The 19,206-nt window shown below is 56.5% G+C and overlaps 1 protein-coding gene across 1 annotated transcript in view; it reads right to left on the reverse strand.

Moving 5' to 3' along the window:
- The window catches only part of LOC137310699 (nitric oxide synthase 1-like), a 197,280-nt gene that overhangs the window by 133,298 nt on the left and 44,776 nt on the right, over positions 1-19,206 (reverse strand). The window contains exon 3 of the mRNA XM_067978385.1: positions 6,467-6,615. Coding sequence (XP_067834486.1) covers positions 6,467-6,615 — 149 coding nt within the window. The remainder of the gene's footprint in view (positions 1-6,466; positions 6,616-19,206) is intronic.

Consider the following 19,206-nt stretch of genomic DNA (forward strand, 5'->3'; position numbering starts at 1 on the left):
TCCATCCCAGACTGACCCCCATCACATCCCACACTGACCCCCATCTCCATCCCACACTGACCCCCATCACATCCCACACTGACCCCCATCTCCATCCCACACTGACCCCCATCACATCCCACACTGACCCCCATCACCATCCCACACTGACCCCCATCTCCATCACACACTGACCCCCATCACCATCCCACACTGACCCCGATCTCCACCCCACACTGACCCCCATCTCCACCCCACACTGACCCTCATCTCCAACCCACACTGACCCCCATCTCCACCCCACACTGACCCCCATCTCCACCCCACACTGACCCCCATCTCATCCCACACTGACCCCCATCTCCATCCCACACTGACCCCCATCTCCATCCCACACTGACCCCCATCTCCATCCCACACTGACCCCCATCTCCACCCCACACTGACCCCCATCTCCACCCCACACTGACCCCCATCTCATCCCACACTGACCCCCATCTCCACCCCACACTGACCCCCATCTCCATCCCACACTGACCCCCATCTCCACCCCACACTGACCCCCATCTCATCCCACACTGACCCCCATCACATCCCACACTGACCCCCATCTCCATCCCACACTGACCCCCATCTCCATCCCACACTGACCCCCATCTCCACCCCACACTGACCCCCATCTCCATCTCACACTGGCCCCCATCTCCACCCCACACTGACCCCAATCTCCATCACACACTGACCCCCATCTCCACCCCACACTGACCCCCATCTCCATCCCACACTGACCCCCATCTCCATCCCACACTGACCCCCATCTCCATCCCACACTGACCCCCATCTCCATCCCACACTGACCCCCATCTCCACCCCACACTGACCCCCATCACATCCCACACTGACCCCCATCTCCATCCCACACTGACCCCCATCTCCACCCCACACTGACCCCCATCACATCCCACACTGACCCCCATCTCCATCCCACACTGACCCCCATCTCCATCTCACACTGATCCCCATCTCCATCTCACACTGACCCCCATCTCCATCCCACCCTGACCCCAATCTCCATCCCACACTGACTCCCATCTCCATCTCACACTGACCCCCATCTCCATCCCACCCTGACCCCAATCTCCATCCCACACTGACCCCCATCTCCATCTCACACTGACCCCCATCTCCATCCCACACTGACCCCCATCTCCATCCCACACTGACCCCCATCTCCATCTCACACTGACCCCCATCTCCATCCCACACTGACCCCCATCTCCACCCCACACTGACCCCCATCTCATCCCACACTGACCCCCATCTCCATCCCACACTGATCCCCATCTCCATCTCACACTGACCCCCATCTCCATCCCACCCTGACCCCAATCTCCATCCCACACTGACTCCCATCTCCATCTCACACTGACCCCCATCTCCATCCCACCCTGACCCCAATCTCCATCCCACACTGACCCCCATCTCCATCTCACACTGACCCCCATCTCCATCCCACACTGACCCCCATCTCCATCCCACACTGACCCCCATCTCCATCTCACACTGACCCCCATCTCCATCCCACACTGACCCCCATCTCCACCCCACACTGACCCCCATCTCCATCCCACACTGACCCCCATCTCCATCCCACACTGACCCCCATCACATCACACACTGACCCCCATCTCCACCCCACACTGACCCCCATCTCCATCACACACTGACCCCCATCTCCACCCCACACTGACCCCCATCTCCATCCCACACTGACCCCCATCTCATCCCACACTGACCCCCATCTCCATCCCACACTGACCCCCATCTCCACCCCACACTGACCCCCATCCCATCCCACCCTCACCCCCATCCCCACCCCAAATCCCACCCTGACACTCACTCCCACTCAACCCCATTCTCAGCCGCATCCCCACTCCACCCTCACCCTCACCCCCACAGAACACCCACAAACTCTCCGCTCGACCCTGCACAACATCTCCCTCACTGGACAGACTCACAGACTTTCTCTCCTCCCCACAGACTCTCTCTCCTCCCCACAGACTCTCTCTCCTCCCCACAGACTCTCTCTCCTCCCCACAGACTCTCTCTCCTCCCCACAGACTCTCTCTCCTCCCCACAGAGTCTCTCTCCACCCCAGAGACTCTCTCTACTCCCCACAGACTCCCTCTCCTCCCCACAGACTCTCTCTCCTCCCCACAGACTCTCTCTCCTCCCCACAGACTCTCTCTCCTCCCCACAGACTCCCTCTCCTCCCCACAGACTCTCTCTACTCCCCACAGACTCCCTCTCCTCCCCACAGACTCTCTCTCCTCCCCACAGACTCTCTCTCCTCCCCACAGACTCTCTCTCCTCCCCTCAGACTCTCTCTACTCCCCACAGACTCTCTCTCCTCCCCACAGACTCTCTCCCCCCGCCTCAGAATCTCTCCCCCCCCCTCAGACTCTCTCTACTCCCCACAGACTCTCTCCCCCCGCCTCAGAATCTCTCTCCTCCCCTCAGAATCTCTCTCCTCCCCTCAGACTCTCTCTCCGCCCCACAGACTCTCTCTCCTCCCCACAGACTCTCTCTCCTCCCCTCAGACTCTCTCTCCTCCCCTCAGACTCTCTCTCCGCCCCACAGACTCTCTCTCCGCCCCACAGACTCTCTCTCCTCCCCACAGACTCCCTCTCCTCCCCACAGACTCTCTCTCCTCCCCACAGACTCCCTCTCCTCCCCACAGACTCTCTCTCCTCCCCTCAGACTCTCTCTCCGCCCCACAGACTCTCTCTCCTCCCCACAGACTCCCTCTCCGCCCCACAGACTCTCTCTCCTCCCCACAGACTCTCTCTCCTCCCCACAGACTCTCTCTCCTCCCCACAGACTCCCTCTCCGCCCCACAGACTCTCTCTCCTCCCCACAGACTCCCTCTCCGCCCCACAGACTCTCTCTCCTCCCCTCAGACTCTCTCTCCTCCCCTCAGACTCTCTCTCCGCCCCACAGACTCCCTCTCCTCCCCTCAGACTCTCTCTCCTCCCCACAGACTCTCTCTCCTCCCCACAGACTCTCTCTCTACTCCCCACAGACTCTCTCTCCTCCCCTCAGACTCTCTCTCCTCCCCTCAGACTCTCTCTCCTCCCCACAGACTCTCTCTCCTCCCCACAGACTCTCTCTCCTCCCCACAGACTCTCTCTCCTCCCCACAGACTCTCTCTCCTCCCCTCAGACTCTCTCTCTACTCCCCACAGACTCCCTCTCCTCCCCACAGACTCTCTCTCCTCCCCACAGACTCTCTCTCCTCCCCACAGACTCTCTCTCCTCCCCTCAGACTCTCTCTCCTCCCCACAGACTCTCTCTCCTCCCCTCAGAATCTCTCTCCTCCCCACAGACTCTCTCTCCTCCCCTCAGACTCTCTCTCCTCCCCACAGACTCTCTCTCCTCCCCTCAGACTCTCTCTCCTCCCCACAGACTCTCTCTCCTCCCCTCAGACTCTCTCTCCTCCCCACAGACTCTCTCTCCTCCCCACAGACTCTCTCTCTACTCCCCACAGACTCCCTCTCCTCACCACAGACTCTCTCTCCTCCCCTCAGACTCTCTCTCCGCCCCACAGACTCCCTCTCCTCCCCTCAGACTCTCTCTCCGCCCCACAGACTCTCTCTCCGCCCCACAGACTCCCTCTCCTCCCCACAGACTCTCTCTCCTCCCCACAGACTCCCTCTCCTCCCCTCAGACTCTCTCTCCTCCCCACAGACTCCCTCTCCGCCCCACAGACTCTCTCTCCTCCCCTCAGACTCTCTCTCCTCCCCTCAGACTCTCTCTCCGCCCCACAGACTCCCTCTCCTCCCCTCAGACTCTCTCTCCTCCCCACAGACTCTCTCTCCTCCCCACAGACTCTCTCTCCTCCCCACAGACTCTCTCTCCTCCCCACAGACTCTCTCTCTACTCCCCGCAGACTCCCTCTCCTCCCCTCAGACTCTCTCTCCGCCCCACAGACTCCCTCTCCTCCCCACAGACTCCCTCTCCTCCCCACAGACTCTCTCTCCTCCCCACAGACTCTACAGACCACACTCCCTCGCCCACCATGCACACTGAACCCGCACACCCCACTCCCAGCACAGCCGAGTCTGAACCCCATCAAAGGAATGCTCTCATATTCTGTCCCCTGAACCCCTCGATCCCCTCTCCCCTGAACCCCTCGATCCCCTCTCCCCTGAACCCCTCGATCCCCTCTCCCCTGAACCCCTAGATCCCCTCTCCCCTGAACCCCTCGATCCCCTTTCCCCTGAACCCCTCGATCCCCTCTCCCCTGAACCCCTAGATCCCCTCTCCCCTGAACCCCTCGATCCCCTTTCCCCTGAGCCCCTCGATCCCCTCTCCCCTGAACCCCTCGATCCCCTCTCCCCTGAACCCCTCGATCCCCTCTCCCCTGAACCCCTCGATCCCCTCTCCCCTGAACCCCTCGATCCCCTCTCCCCTGAGCCCCTCGATGCCCTCTCCCCTGAACCCCTCGATCCCCTCTCCCCTGAACCTCTCGATCCCCTGACCCCATAACCCCTCGATCCCCTCTCCACTGAACCCCTCGATCCCCTCTCCCCTGAGCCCCTCGATCCCCTTTCCCCTGAACCCCTCGATCCCCTGACCCCTGAACCCCTCGATCCCCTCTCCCCTGAACCCCATACCCCTGAACCCCTCGATCCCCTCTCCCCTGAACCCCTGAACCCCTGGATCCCCTGAACCCCTCGATCCCCTGAACCCCTCGATTCCCTGAATCCCTCGATCCCCTGAATCCCTCGATCCCCTGAACCCCTCGATCCCCTCTCCACTGAACCCCTCGATCCCCTTTACCCTGAGCCCCTCGATCCCCTGACCCCTGAACCCCTCGATCCCCTTTCCCCTGAACCCCTCGATCCCCTCTCCCCTGAGCCCCTCGATCCCCTCTTCCCTGAACCTCTCAATCCCTTCTCCCCATAACCCCTCGATCCCCTCTCCCCTGAACCCCTCGATCCCCTCTCCCCCTCTCCCCTCGATCCCCTCTCCCCTGAGCCCCTCGATCCCCTCTCCCCTGAACCCCTCGATCCCCTCTCCCCTGAACCCCTCGATCCCCTCTCCCCTGAACCTCTCGATCCCCTTTCCCCTGAACCCCTCGATCCCCTCTCCCCTGAACCTCTCGATCCCTTCTCCCCATAACCCCTAGATCCCCTCTCCCCTGAAACCCTCAATCCCCTCTCCCCCTCTCCCCTCGATCCCCTTTCCCCTGAACCCCTCGATCCCCTGTCCCCTGAAACCCTCAATCCCCTCTCCCCCTCTCCCCTCGATCCCCTTTCCCCTGAACCCCTCGATCCCCTCTCCCCTGAGCCCCTCGATCCCCTCTCCCCTGAACCCCTTGATCCCCTTTCCCCTGAGCCCCTCGATCCCCTGTCCCCTGAGCCCCTCGATCCCCTCTCCCCTGAACCCCTCGATCCCCTGTCCCCTGAACCTCTCGATCCCCTCTCCCCATAACCCCTCGATCCCCTCTCCCCTGAGCCCCTCGATCCCCTTTCCCCTGAGCCCCTCGATCCCCTTTCCCCTGAGCCCCTCGATCCCCTCTCCCCTGAACCCCTCAATCCCCTCTCCCCCTCTCCCCTCGATCCCCTTTCCCCTGAGCCCCTCGATCCCCTCTCTCTTGAACCCCTCGATCCCCTTTCCCCTGAGCCCCTCGATCCCCTCTCCCCTGAACCCCTCAATCCCCTCTCCCCTCTCCCCTCGATCCCCTTTCCCCTGAGCCCCTCGATCCCCTTTCCCCTGAACCCCTTGATCCCCTGACCCCTGAACCCCTCGATCCCCTGTCCCCTGAACCCCTCGATCCCCTCTCCCCTGAACCCCTCGATCCCCTTTCCCCTGAACCCCTCGATCCCCTCTCTCCTGAACCCCTCGATCCCCTGTCCCCTGAACCCCTCGATCCCCTCTCCCCCTCTCCCCTCGATCCCCTCTCCCCCTCTCCCCTCGATCCCCTTTCCCCTGAGCCCCTCGATCCCCTTTCCCCTGAACCCCTAGATCCCCTCTCCCCTGAACCCCTCGATCCCCTCTCCCCCTCTCCCCTCGATCCCCTTTCCCCTGAGCCCCTCGATCCCCTTTCCCCTGAACCCCTCGATCCCCTCTCCCCATAACCCCTCGATCCCCTCTCCCCTGAACCCCTCGATCCCCTCTCCCCTGAGCCCCTCGATCCCCTTTCCCCTGAACCCCTCGATCCCTTCTCCCCTGAGCCCCTCGATCCCCTCTCCCCTGAGCCCCTCGATCCCCTTTCCCCTGAGCCCCTCGATCCCCTTTCCCCTGAGCCCCTCGATCCCCTTTCCCCTGAGCCCCTCGATCCCCTCTCCCCTGAACCCCTCGATCCCCTGACCCCTGAACCCCTCGATCCCCTCTCCCCTGAACCCCTCGATCCCCTCTCCCCTGAACCCCTCGATCCCCTGACCCCTGAACCCCTCAACCCCCCCCCCAACCCATGCCTGCACCTCTTCATGGCCGTGTAGTATTGCTTGAGGAAATCTTTCGCCTTCATCAGGAGCTGTCCCTTCGTGAGGGGCTCTTCTCCTGGTTTCGACACCAGCTCCTTGGGAAACATCAGAGAAGCAAGACACTTGTTCCCCGAGCAAGGCGTCCTCTGAAGGGAGAGCAGACGGCAGCAGACAGTCAGGAACCAAACACACTCAACGTTCTACCCCTGCCCCCACACAACCCCACCCTCCCACCCCCACCAGCAGCAACAAAGGATGGGATTGGACACTGAACCAGTCCGGGGTGGGGGCCATTGGCAGAGCGAGGGAGGGGCAAAGAGTTTAGGTGAAAAGATGTGGACAAAGTTAACGGTCACTTGGACACGTGCGGATTAATAAAGGAAAGCCAGCACGGATTAGCTGAAGGCAAATGGTGTTTAGCTAACTTGATTGAGATTTCTGAAGCGGCAACAGAGAGGATCGATGAGGGCAGCGTGGTTGATGTAGTATATATAGACTTTCATAAGGCGTTTGATAAAGTGCCACATAATAGGCTTCTCAGCAATATTGAAGGCCACCGAATAAAGGGGGCAGTGGCAGCATGGGTACAGAATCGGCTAAGGGACAGGAAACAGAGAGTAGTGGTGAACGGTTGTTTTTCGGACTGGAGGGAGGTGTACAGTGGTGTTCCCCAGGGGTCGGGGCTGGGACCACTGCTTTTCTTGATACATATTAATGACTTGGACTTGGGTGCACAGGGCACAATTTCCAAATTTGCAGATGACACAAAACTTAGAAGTGTAACAGTGAGGAGGATAGTGATAGACTTCAAGAGGGTATAGACAGGCTGGTGGAATGGGCGGACATGAGGCAGATTAAACTTAACGCAGAAAAATGCGAGGTGATACATTTCGGTAGGAAGAACGAGGAGAGGCAATATAAACTAGAGGGCACAGCTCTAACAGGGCGGGGGAGTGGGACTGGCTGGATTGCTCTTGCAGAGAGCCGGCACGGACTCGATGGGCTGAATGGCCTACTCCCGTGCTGCAACCTTTCGATGGTTCTATAAGTAGATGGGAGAGAGTGAAAGGGTAGACGAGGGCGCAGATTTCGAGTTGGAGGGGAGAGGGGGAAGAGAATCCCATTCAAGACTGAGATCGAAACATTTTTGTGAGGGAACTTTGAAGAACCAAGGCGGGTAGTTAACACACAGATCAGATCATTAAATGGCGGAACGGGGCCAAGGGGCTGAATGGCCTACTCCTTCTCCTGAAGGGTGGAAAATGGGAGCCTGGCGGGAGTGGAAGGGAGCATCACTGGAGGTGGAAACCAAGAGCTGGCGTTGGGTTGGCAGTCCAGCCCCGGTCAAACGGGCCTTGGAGCTGCGAGTGTCGGCCAGGAGGGTGGAGTGGAGGGAGGTGCTGGTGTAGACCCACAGCCGAGGGCCAGAAATGACTGCTCACCATTTCGAAGGACGGGCGACCAGACGCACGGAGGGAAGTCGGACGGGCAGGGCGTTGGCGCAGAGTCCCTTGGCGGCTGGAGGGAGGCGTGGGTGAGATAGAGGCGGGTGGCATGTGGGCGGTCCTTCTGATGGGCAGGAGGTGGGTGAGGAGGAGGGCGAGGCCTCGGGCGACTCTTCGGGCGAGAGTGCAGGGACGGGAAGACGAAGCAGGGCTTGAGAGATGGTGACCGCGGTTGGAGAGGTGGGAGTTGAACCAATTGGGGGCTAAAGTCGTGGGCAGCCCTCCGTTGGAAACGACGGAGAGGCCGAGATTGCAAAGACATTTTAACGGCCGGTCGCTGCTCGTGGAATAAATGGCGGTTCCTTTCGTAATTCGTACAAAAAGCAATTTCTCAACTTCACTTTCGAAATCTCTCACACTTTACCTGATCCCCAAAGGATCTCGGTATCTCCTCAACCTGCACCTCCTCTCGATATCCCTCAACCTGCACCTCCTCTCGATATCCCTCAACCTGCACCTCCTCTCGATATCCCTCAACCTGCACCTCCTCTCGATATCCCTCAACCTGCACCTCCTCTCGATATCCCTCAACCTGCACCTCCTCTCAATATCCCTCAACCTTCACCCCCTCCCTATATCCCTCAACCTGCACCTCCTCTCGATATCTCCTCACCCTTCACCCCCTCCCGATATCCCTCAACCTTCACCTCCTCCCGATATCCCTCAACCTGCACCTCCTCTCTATATCCCTCAACCTGCACCTCCTCCCTATATCCCTCAACCTGCACCTCCTCCCTATATCCCTCAACCTGCACCTCCTCCCAATATCTCCTCAACCTTCACCTCCTCCCGATATCCCTCAACCTGCACCTCCTCCCAATATCCCTCAACCTTCACCTCCTCCCGATATCCCTCAACCTGCACCTCCTCTCTATATCCATCAACCTGCACCTCCTCCCTATATCCCTCAACCTGCACCTCCTCCCTATATCCCTCAACCTGCACCTCCTCCCAATATCTCCTCAACCTTCACCTCCTCCCGATATCCCTCAACCTGCACCTCCTCCCTATATCCCTCACCCTTCACCTCCTCCCTATATCCCCTCAACCTGCACCTCCTCCCTATATCCCTCAACCTGCACCTCCTCCCAATATCCCTCAACCTGCACCTCCTCCCTATATCCCTCAACCTGCACCTCCTCCCAATATCTCCTCAACCTTCACCTCCTCCCCATATCCCTCAACCTGCACCTCCTCCCGATATCCCTCAACCTGCACCTCCTCCCAATATCCCTCAACCTGCACCCCCTCCCGATATCTCCTCAACCTTCAACTCCTCTCGATATCCCTCAACCTGCACCTCCTCCCCATATCCCTCAACCTTCACCTCCTCCCCATATCCCTCAACCTTCACCTCCTCCCAATATCCCTCACCCTTCACCTCCTCCCTATATCCCTCAAACTGCACCTCCTCCCCATATCCCTCAACCTTCACCTCCTCCCCATATCCCTCAACCTTCACCTCCTCCCAATACACCCTCACCCTTCACCTCTTCCCCATATCCCTCACCCTTCACCTCCTCCCCATATCCCTCAACCTTCACCTCCTCCCAATACCCCCTCACCCTTCACCTCCTCCCAATACCCCATCAACCTGCACCTCCTCCCTATATCACTCACCCTTCACCTCCTCCCTATATCCCTCAACCTTCACCTCCTCCCAATACCCCTCACCCTTCACCTCCTCCCTATATCCCTCACCCTTCACCTCCTCCCTGTATCCCTCAACCTTCACCTCCTCCCAATACCCCTCACCCTCTCCCTGTATCCCTCAACCTTCACCTCCTCCCAATACCCCTCACCCTCTCCCTGTATCCCTCAACCTTCACCTCCTCCCAATACCCCTCACCCTCTCCCTGTATCCCTCAACCTTCACCTCCTCCCAATACCCCTCACCCTCTCCCTGTATCACTCAACCTTCACCTCCTCCCAATACACCCTCACCCTTCACCTCCTCCCAATACCCCCACACCCCCTCCCTATATCCCTCAACCTTCACCTCCTTCCAATACACCCTCAACCTTCACCTCCTCCCTATATCCCTCACCCTTCACCTCCTCCCTATATCCCTCACCCTTCACCTCCTCCCTATATCGCTCATACTTCACCTCCTCCCTATATCCCTCAACCTTCACCTCCTCCCAATACCCTCTCACCCTTCACCTCCTTCCAATACACCCTCAACCTACACCTCCTCTCGATACCTCCTCAACCTTCACCTCCTCCCTATATCCCTCACCCTTCACCTCCTCCCTTCATCCCTCACCCTTCACCTCCTCCCTATATCCCTCACCCTTCACCTCCTCCCTTCATCCCTCACCCTTCACCTCCTCCCTATATCCCTCACCATTCACCTCCTCCCAATACACCCTCACCCTTCACCTCCACCCTATATCCCTCACCCTTCACCTCCTCCCTATATCCCTCACCATTCACCTCCTCCCTATATCCCTCACCATTCACCTCCTCCCAATACCCCCTCAGCCTTCACCTCCTCCCAATACACCCTCACCCTTCACCTCCTCCCTATATCCCTCACCCTTCACCTCCTCCGTATATCCCTCACCCTTCACCTCCTCCCTATAACCCTCACCATTCAACTCCTCCCAATACCCCCTCACACTTCACCTCCTCCCAATACACCCTCACCCTTCACCTCCTCCCAATACACCCTCACCCTTCACCTCCTCCCGATATCCCTCACCCTTCACCTCCTCCCGATATCCCTCACCCTTCACCTCCTCCCTATATCCCTCAGCCTTCACCTCCTCCCAATACACCCTCACCCTTCACCTCCTCCCTATATCCCTCACCCTTCACCTCCTCCCTATATCCCTCACCCTTCACCTCCTCCCTATATCCCTCACACTTCACATCTTCCCTATATCCCTCACCCTTCACCTCCTCCCTATATCCCTCACCCTTCACCTCCTCTCGATACCTCCTCAACCTTCACCTCCTCCCTATATCCCTCACCCTGCACCTCCGCGAGATATCCCTCACACTTTACCTCCTCCCAATATCCCTCACCCTTCAACTCCTCCCTATATCCCTCACCCTTCACCTCCTCCCAATATCCCTCACCCTTCACCTCCTCCCAATATCCCTCACCCTTCACCTCCTCCCTATATACCTCACCCTTCACCTCCTCCCTATATCCCTCACCCTTCATCTCCTCCCTATATCCCTCACCCTTCACCTCCTCCAAATATCCCTCACCCTTCACCTCCTCCCTATATCCCTCACCCTTCACCTCCTCCCTATATCCCTCACCCTTCACCTCCTCCCAATACCCCCTCAACCTTCACCTCCTCCCTATATCCCTCAACATTCACCTCCTCCCTATATCACTCACCCTTCACCTCCTCCCTATATCCCTCAACCTTCACCTCCTCCCAATACCCCTCACCCTTCACCTCCTCCCTATATCCCTCACCCTTCACCTCCTCCCTGTATCCCTCAACCTTCACCTCCTCCCAATACCCCTCACCCTCTACCTGTATCCCTCAACCTTCACCTCCTCCCAATACCCCTCACCCTCTCCCTGTATCCCTCAACCTTCACCTCCTCCCAATACCCCTCACCCTCTCCCTGTATCCCTCAACCTTCACCTCCTCCCAATACCCCTCACCCTCTCCCTGTATCACTCAACCTTCACCTCCTCCCAATACACCCTCACCCTTCACCTCCTCCCAATACCCCCACACCCCCTCCCTATATCCCTCAACCTTCACCTCCTTCCAATACACCCTCAACCTTCACCTCCTCCCTATATCCCTCACCCTTCACCTCCTCCCTATATCCCTCACCCTTCACCTCCTCCCTATATCGCTCATACTTCACCTCCTCCCTATATCCCTCAACCTTCACCTCCTCCCAATACCCTCTCACCCTTCACCTCCTTCCAATACACCCTCAACCTACACCTCCTCTCGATACCTCCTCAACCTTCACCTCCTCCCTATATCCCTCACCCTTCACCTCCTCCCTTCATCCCTCACCCTTCACCTCCTCCCTATATCCCTCACCCTTCACCTCCTCCCTTCATCCCTCACCCTTCACCTCCTCCCTATATCCCTCACCATTCACCTCCTCCCAATACACCCTCACCCTTCACCTCCACCCTATATCCCTCACCCTTCACCTCCTCCCTATATCCCTCACCATTCACCTCCTCCCTATATCCCTCACCATTCACCTCCTCCCAATACCCCCTCAGCCTTCACCTCCTCCCAATACACCCTCACCCTTCACCTCCTCCCTATATCCCTCACCCTTCACCTCCTCCGTATATCCCTCACCCTTCACCTCCTCCCTATAACCCTCACCATTCAACTCCTCCCAATACCCCCTCACACTTCACCTCCTCCCAATACACCCTCACCCTTCACCTCCTCCCAATACACCCTCACCCTTCACCTCCTCCCGATATCCCTCACCCTTCACCTCCTCCCGATATCCCTCACCCTTCACCTCCTCCCTATATCCCTCAGCCTTCACCTCCTCCCAATACACCCTCACCCTTCACCTCCTCCCTATATCCCTCACCCTTCACCTCCTCCCTATATCCCTCACCCTTCACCTCCTCCCTATATCCCTCACACTTCACATCTTCCCTATATCCCTCACCCTTCACCTCCTCCCTATATCCCTCACCCTTCACCTCCTCTCGATACCTCCTCAACCTTCACCTCCTCCCTATATCCCTCACCCTGCACCTCCGCGAGATATCCCTCACACTTTACCTCCTCCCAATATCCCTCACCCTTCAACTCCTCCCTATATCCCTCACCCTTCACCTCCTCCCAATATCCCTCACCCTTCACCTCCTCCCAATATCCCTCACCCTTCACCTCCTCCCTATATACCTCACCCTTCACCTCCTCCCTATATCCCTCACCCTTCATCTCCTCCCTATATCCCTCACCCTTCACCTCCTCCAAATATCCCTCACCCTTCACCTCCTCCCTATATCCCTCACCCTTCACCTCCTCCCTAAATCCCTCACCCTTCACCTCCTCCCAATACCCCCTCAACCTTCACCTCCTCCCTATATCCCTCAACATTCACCTCCTCCCGATATCCCTCACCCTTCACCTCCTCTCGAGATCCCTCACCCTTCACCTCCTCCCTATATCCCTCACCCTTCACCTCCTCTCTATATCCCTCACCCTTCACCTCCTCCCAATATCCCTCACACTTCACCTCCTCCCGATATCCCTCACCCTTCAACTCCTCCCTATATCCCTCACCCTTCACCTCCTCCCTATATCCCTCACACTTCACCTCCACCCTATATCCCTCACCCTTCAACTCCTCCCTATATCCCTCACACTTCACCCCCTCCCGATATCCCTCACCCTTCACCTCCTCCCTATATCCCTCACCCTTCACCTCCTCCCTATATCCCTCACCCTTCACCTCCTCCCTATATCCCTCACCCTTCACCTCCTCCCTATATCCCTCACACTTCACCTCCACCCTATATCCCTCACACTTCACCTCCACCCTATATCCCTCACCCTTCAACTCCTCCCTATATCCCTCACACTTCACCTCCTCCCGATATCCCTCACACTTCACCTCCACCCTATATCCCTCACCCTTCAACTCCTCCCTATATCCCTCACACTTCACCCCCTCCCGATATCCCTCACCCTTCACCTCCTCCCTATATCCCTCACCCTTCACCTCCTCCCTATATCCCTCACCGTTCACGTCCTCCCTATATCCCTCACACTTCACCTCCTCCCGATATCCCTCACCCTTCACCTCCTCCCTATATCCCTCACCCTTCACCTCCTCCCTATATCCCTCAGCCTTCACCTCCTCCCTATATCCCTCACCCTTCACCTCCTCCCTATATCCCTCACACTTCACCTCCTCACTATATCCCTCACCCTTCACCTCCTCCAAATATCCCTCACCCTTCACTTCCTCCCTATATCCCTCACCCTTCACCTCCTCCCTATATCCCGCACCCTTCACCTCCTCCAAATATCCCTCACCCTTCACCTCCTCCCTATATCCCTCACCCTTCACCTCCTCCCTATATCCCTCACCCTTCACCTCCGCCCTATATCCCTCACACTTCACCTCCTCACTATATCCCTCACCCTTCACCTCCTCCAAATATCCCTCACCCTTCACCTCCTCCCTATATCCCTCACCCTTCACCTCCTCCCTATATCCCTCACCCTTCACCTCCTCCCTATATCCCTCACCGTTCACCTCCTCCCTATATCCCTCACCCTTCACCTCCTCCCTATATCCCTCACCCTTCACCTCCTCCAAATATCCCTCACCCTTCACCTCCTCCCTATATCCCTCACCCTTCACCTCCTCCCTATATCCCTCACCCTTCACCTCCTCCCTATATCCCCTCACCCTTCACCTCCTCCAAATATCCCTCACCCTTCACCTCCTCCCTATATCCCCTCAACCTTCACCTCCTCCCTATATCCCTCACCCTTCACCTCCTCCAAATATCCCTCACCCTTCACCTCCTCCCTATAACCCTCACCCTTCACCTCCTCCCTATATCCCTCACCCTTCACCTCCTCCCTATATCCCCTCACCCTTCACCTCCTCCAAATATCCCTCACCCTTCACCTCCTCCCTATATCCCCTCAACCTTCACCTCCTCCCTATATCCCTCACCCTTCAACTCCTCTCGATACCTCCTCAACCTTAACCTCCTCCCGATATCCCTCACCCTTCACCTTCTCCCTATATCCCTCACCCTTCACCTCCTCCCTATATCCCTCATACTTCACCTCCTCCCAATACCCCTCAACCTTCACCTCCTCCCAATACCCCCTCACCCTTCACCTCCTCCCGATATCCCTCATACATCACCTCCTCCCGATATCCCCTCAACCTTCACCTCCTCCCTATATCCCCTCAACCTTCACCTCCTCCCTATATCCCTCACCCTTCAACTCCTCTCGATACCTCCTCAACCTTCACCTCCTCCCGATATCCCTCACACTTCACCTTCTCCCTATATCCCTCATACTTCACCTCCTCTCTATATCCCTCACCCTTCACCTCCTCCCTATACCCCCTCAACCTTCACCTCCTCCCTATATCCCTCACCCTTCAACTCCTCTCGATACCTCCTCAACCTTCACCTCCTCCCGATATCCCTCACCCTTCACCTTCTCCCTATATCCCTCATACTTCACCTCCTCCCTATATCCCTCACCCTTCACCTCCTCCCTATATCCCCTCACCCTTCACCTCCTCCAAATATCCCTCACCCTTCACCTCCTCCCTATATCCCCTCAACCTTCACCTCCTCCCTATATCCCTCACCCTTCAACTCCTCTCGATACCTCCTCAAACTTCACCTCCTCCCGATATCCCTCACCCTTCACCTTCTCCCTATATCCCTCACCCTTCACCTCCTCCCTATATCCCTCAACCTTCACCTCCTCTCTATATCCCTCACCCTTCACCTCCTCCCTATATCCCTCACCCTTCACCTCCTCCCTATATCCCTCACACTTCACCTCCACCCTATATCCCTCACCCTTCAACTCCTCCCTATATCACACACCCTTCAACTCCTCCCTATATCCCTCACCCTTCACCTCCTCCCAATATCCCTCATCCTTCACCTCCTCCCTATATCCCTCACCCTTCACCTCCTCCCTATATCCCTCACCCTTCACCTCCTCCCTATATCCCTCACCCTTCACCTCCTCCCTATATCCCTCACCCTTCACCTCCTCCCTATATCCCTCACCCTTCACCTCCTCACTATATCCCTCACCCTTCACCTCCTCCCTATATCCCTCACCCTTCACCTCCTCCCTATATCCCTCACCCTTCACCTCCTCCCTATATCCCTCATCCTTCACTTCCTCCCTATATCCCTCACACTTCACCTCCTCCCTATATCCCTCACCCTTCACCTCCTCCCTATATCCCTCACCCTTCACCTCCTCCCTATATCCCACACCCTTCACCTGCTCACTATATCCCTCACCCTTCACCTCCTCCCTATATCCCTCACCCTTCACCTCCTCCCTATATCCCTCACCCTTCACCTCCTCCCTATCTCCCTCACCCTTCACCTCCTCACTATATCCCTCACCCTTCACCTCCTCCCTATCTCCCTCACCCTTCACCTCCTCACTATATCCCTCACCCTTCACCTCCTCCCTATATCCCTCACCCTTCACCTCCTCCCTATATCCCTCACCCTTCACCTGCTCCCCATATCCCTCACCCTACACCTCCTCCCGATATTCCTCATCCTTCAACTCCTCCCAATATCCCTCACACCCTTTCTCTGCTCACTATAGCCTCCATATATCCCTAACACCCTTCACCTGTTCACTATAGCCTCCATATATCCCTCACACCCTTCCTCTGCTCACTATAGCCTCCATATATCCCTCACACCCTTCACCTGTTCACTATAGCCTCCATATATCCCTCACACCCTTCCTCTGCTCACTATAGCCTCCATATATCCCTCACACCCTTCACCTGTTCACTATAGGCTCCATATATCCCTCACACCCTTCACCTGTTCACTATAGTCTCCATATATCCCTCACACCCTTCACCTGTTCACTATAGGCTCCATATATCCCTCACACCCTTCACCTGCTCACTAGAGGCTCCATATATCCCTCACACCCTTCACCTGTTCACTATAGGCTCCATATATCCCTCACACCCTTCCTCTGCTCACTATAGCCTCCATATATCCCTCACACCCTTCACCTGTTCACTATAGGCTCCATATATCCCTCACACCCTTCACCTGTTCACTATAGGCTCCATATATCCCTCACACCCTTCACCTGTTCACTATAGGCTCCATATATCCCTCACACCCTTCACCTGCTCACTATAGGCTCCATATATCCCTCACACCCTTCACCTGTTCACTACAGGCTCCATATATCCCTCACACCCTTCACCTGTTCACTACAGTCTCCATATATCCCTCACACCCTTCACCTGTTCACTATAGGCTCCATATATCCCTCACACCCTTCACCTGCTCACTACAGGCTCCATATATCCCTCACACCCTTCACCTGCTCACTATAGCCTCCATATATCCCTCACACCCTTCACCTGCTCACTGCAGGCTCCATATATCCCTCACACCCTTCCCCTGCTCACTACAGGCTCCATATATCCCTCACACCCTTCCCCTGCTCACTACGGGCTCCATATATCCCTCACACCCTTCCCCTGCTCACTACAGGCTCCATATATCCCTCACACCCTTCCCCTGCTCACTATAGACTCCATATATCCCTCACACCCTTCACCTGCTCACTATAGACTCCATATATCCCTCACACCCTTCACCTGTTCACTATAGACTCCATATATCCCTCACACCCTTCCCCTGCTCACTACAGGCTCCATATATCCCTCACACCCTTCCCCTGCTCACTATAGACTCCATATATCCCTCACACCCTTCACCTGCTCACTATAGCCTCCATATATCCCTCACACCCTTCACCTGTTCACTACAGACTCCATATATCCCTCACACCCTTCACCTGCTCACTATAGCCTCCATATATCCCTCACACCCTTCCCCTGCTCACTATAGACTCCATATATCCCTCACACCCTTCACCTGCTCACTACAGGCTCCATATATCCCTCACACCCTTCCCCTGCTCATTATAGCCTCCATATATCCCTCACACCCATCACCTGCTCACGATAGACTCCATATATCCCTCACACCCTTCACCTGCTCACTATAGCCTCCATATATCCCTCACACCCTTCACCTGCTCACTATAGCCTCCATATATCCCTCACACCCTTCACTTGTTCACTACAGGCTCCATATATCCCTCACACCCTTCACCTGTTCACTACAGGCTCCATATATCCCTCACACCCTTCACCTGTTCACTATAGGCTCCATATATCCCTCACACCCTTCACCTGTTCACTATAGGCTCCATATATCCCTCACACCCTTCACCTGCTCACTATAGGCTCCATATATCCCTCACACCCTTCACCTGTTCACTATAGGCTCCATATATCCCTCACACCCTTCACCTGTTCACTACAGGCTCCATATATCCCTCACACCCTTCACCTGTTCACTATAGGCTCCATATATCCCTCACACCCTTCACCTGCTCACTACAGGCTCCATATATCCCTCACACCCTTCACCTGCTCACTATAGCCTCCATATATCCCTCACACCCTTCACCTGCTCACTGCAGGCTCCATATATCCCTCACACCCTTCCCCTGCTCACTACAGGCTCCATATATCCCTCACACCCTTCCCCTGCTCACTACGGGCTCCATATATCCCTCACACCCTTCCCCTGCTCACTACAGGCTCCATATATCCCTCACACCCTTCCCCTGCTCACTATAGACTCCATATATCCCTCACACCCTTCACCTGCTCACTATAGACTCCATGTATCCCTCACACCCTTCACCTGTTCACTATAGACTCCATATATCCCTCACACCCTTCCCCTGCTCACTACAGGCTCCATATATCCCTCACACCCTTCCCCTGCTCACTATAGACTCCATATATCCCTCACACCCTTCACCTGCTCACTATAGCCTCCATATATCCCTCACACCCTTCACCTGTTCACTATAGACTCCATATATCCCTCACACCCTTCACCTGCTCACTATAGCCTCCATATATCCCTCACACCCTTCCCCTGCTCACTATAGACTCCATATATCCCTCACATCCTTCACCTGCTCACTACAGGCTCCATATATCCCTCACACCCTTCCCCTGCTCATTATAGCCTCCATATATCCCTCACACCCATCCCCTGCTCACGATAGACTCCATATATCCCTCACACCCTTCACCTGCTCACTATAGCCTCCATATATCCCTCACACCCTTCACCTGCTCACTATAGCCTCCATATATCCCTCACACCCTTCACTTGTTCACTACAGGCTCCATATATCCCTCACACCCTTCACCTGTTCACTACAGGCTCCATATATCCCTCACACCCTTCACCTGTTCACTATAGGCTCCATATATCCCTCACACCCTTCACCTGTTCACTATAGGCTCCATATATCCCTCACACCCTTCACCTGCTCACTATAGGCTCCATATATCCCTCACACCCTTCACCTGTTCACTATAGGCTCCATATATCCCTCACACCCTTCACCTGTTCACTACAGGCTCCATATATCCCTCACACCCTTCACCTGTTCACTATAG

Source organism: Heptranchias perlo, unplaced genomic scaffold (genome assembly GCF_035084215.1).
Source record: "Heptranchias perlo isolate sHepPer1 unplaced genomic scaffold, sHepPer1.hap1 HAP1_SCAFFOLD_271, whole genome shotgun sequence".
Taxonomy (NCBI): Eukaryota; Metazoa; Chordata; class Chondrichthyes; order Hexanchiformes; family Hexanchidae; genus Heptranchias; species Heptranchias perlo.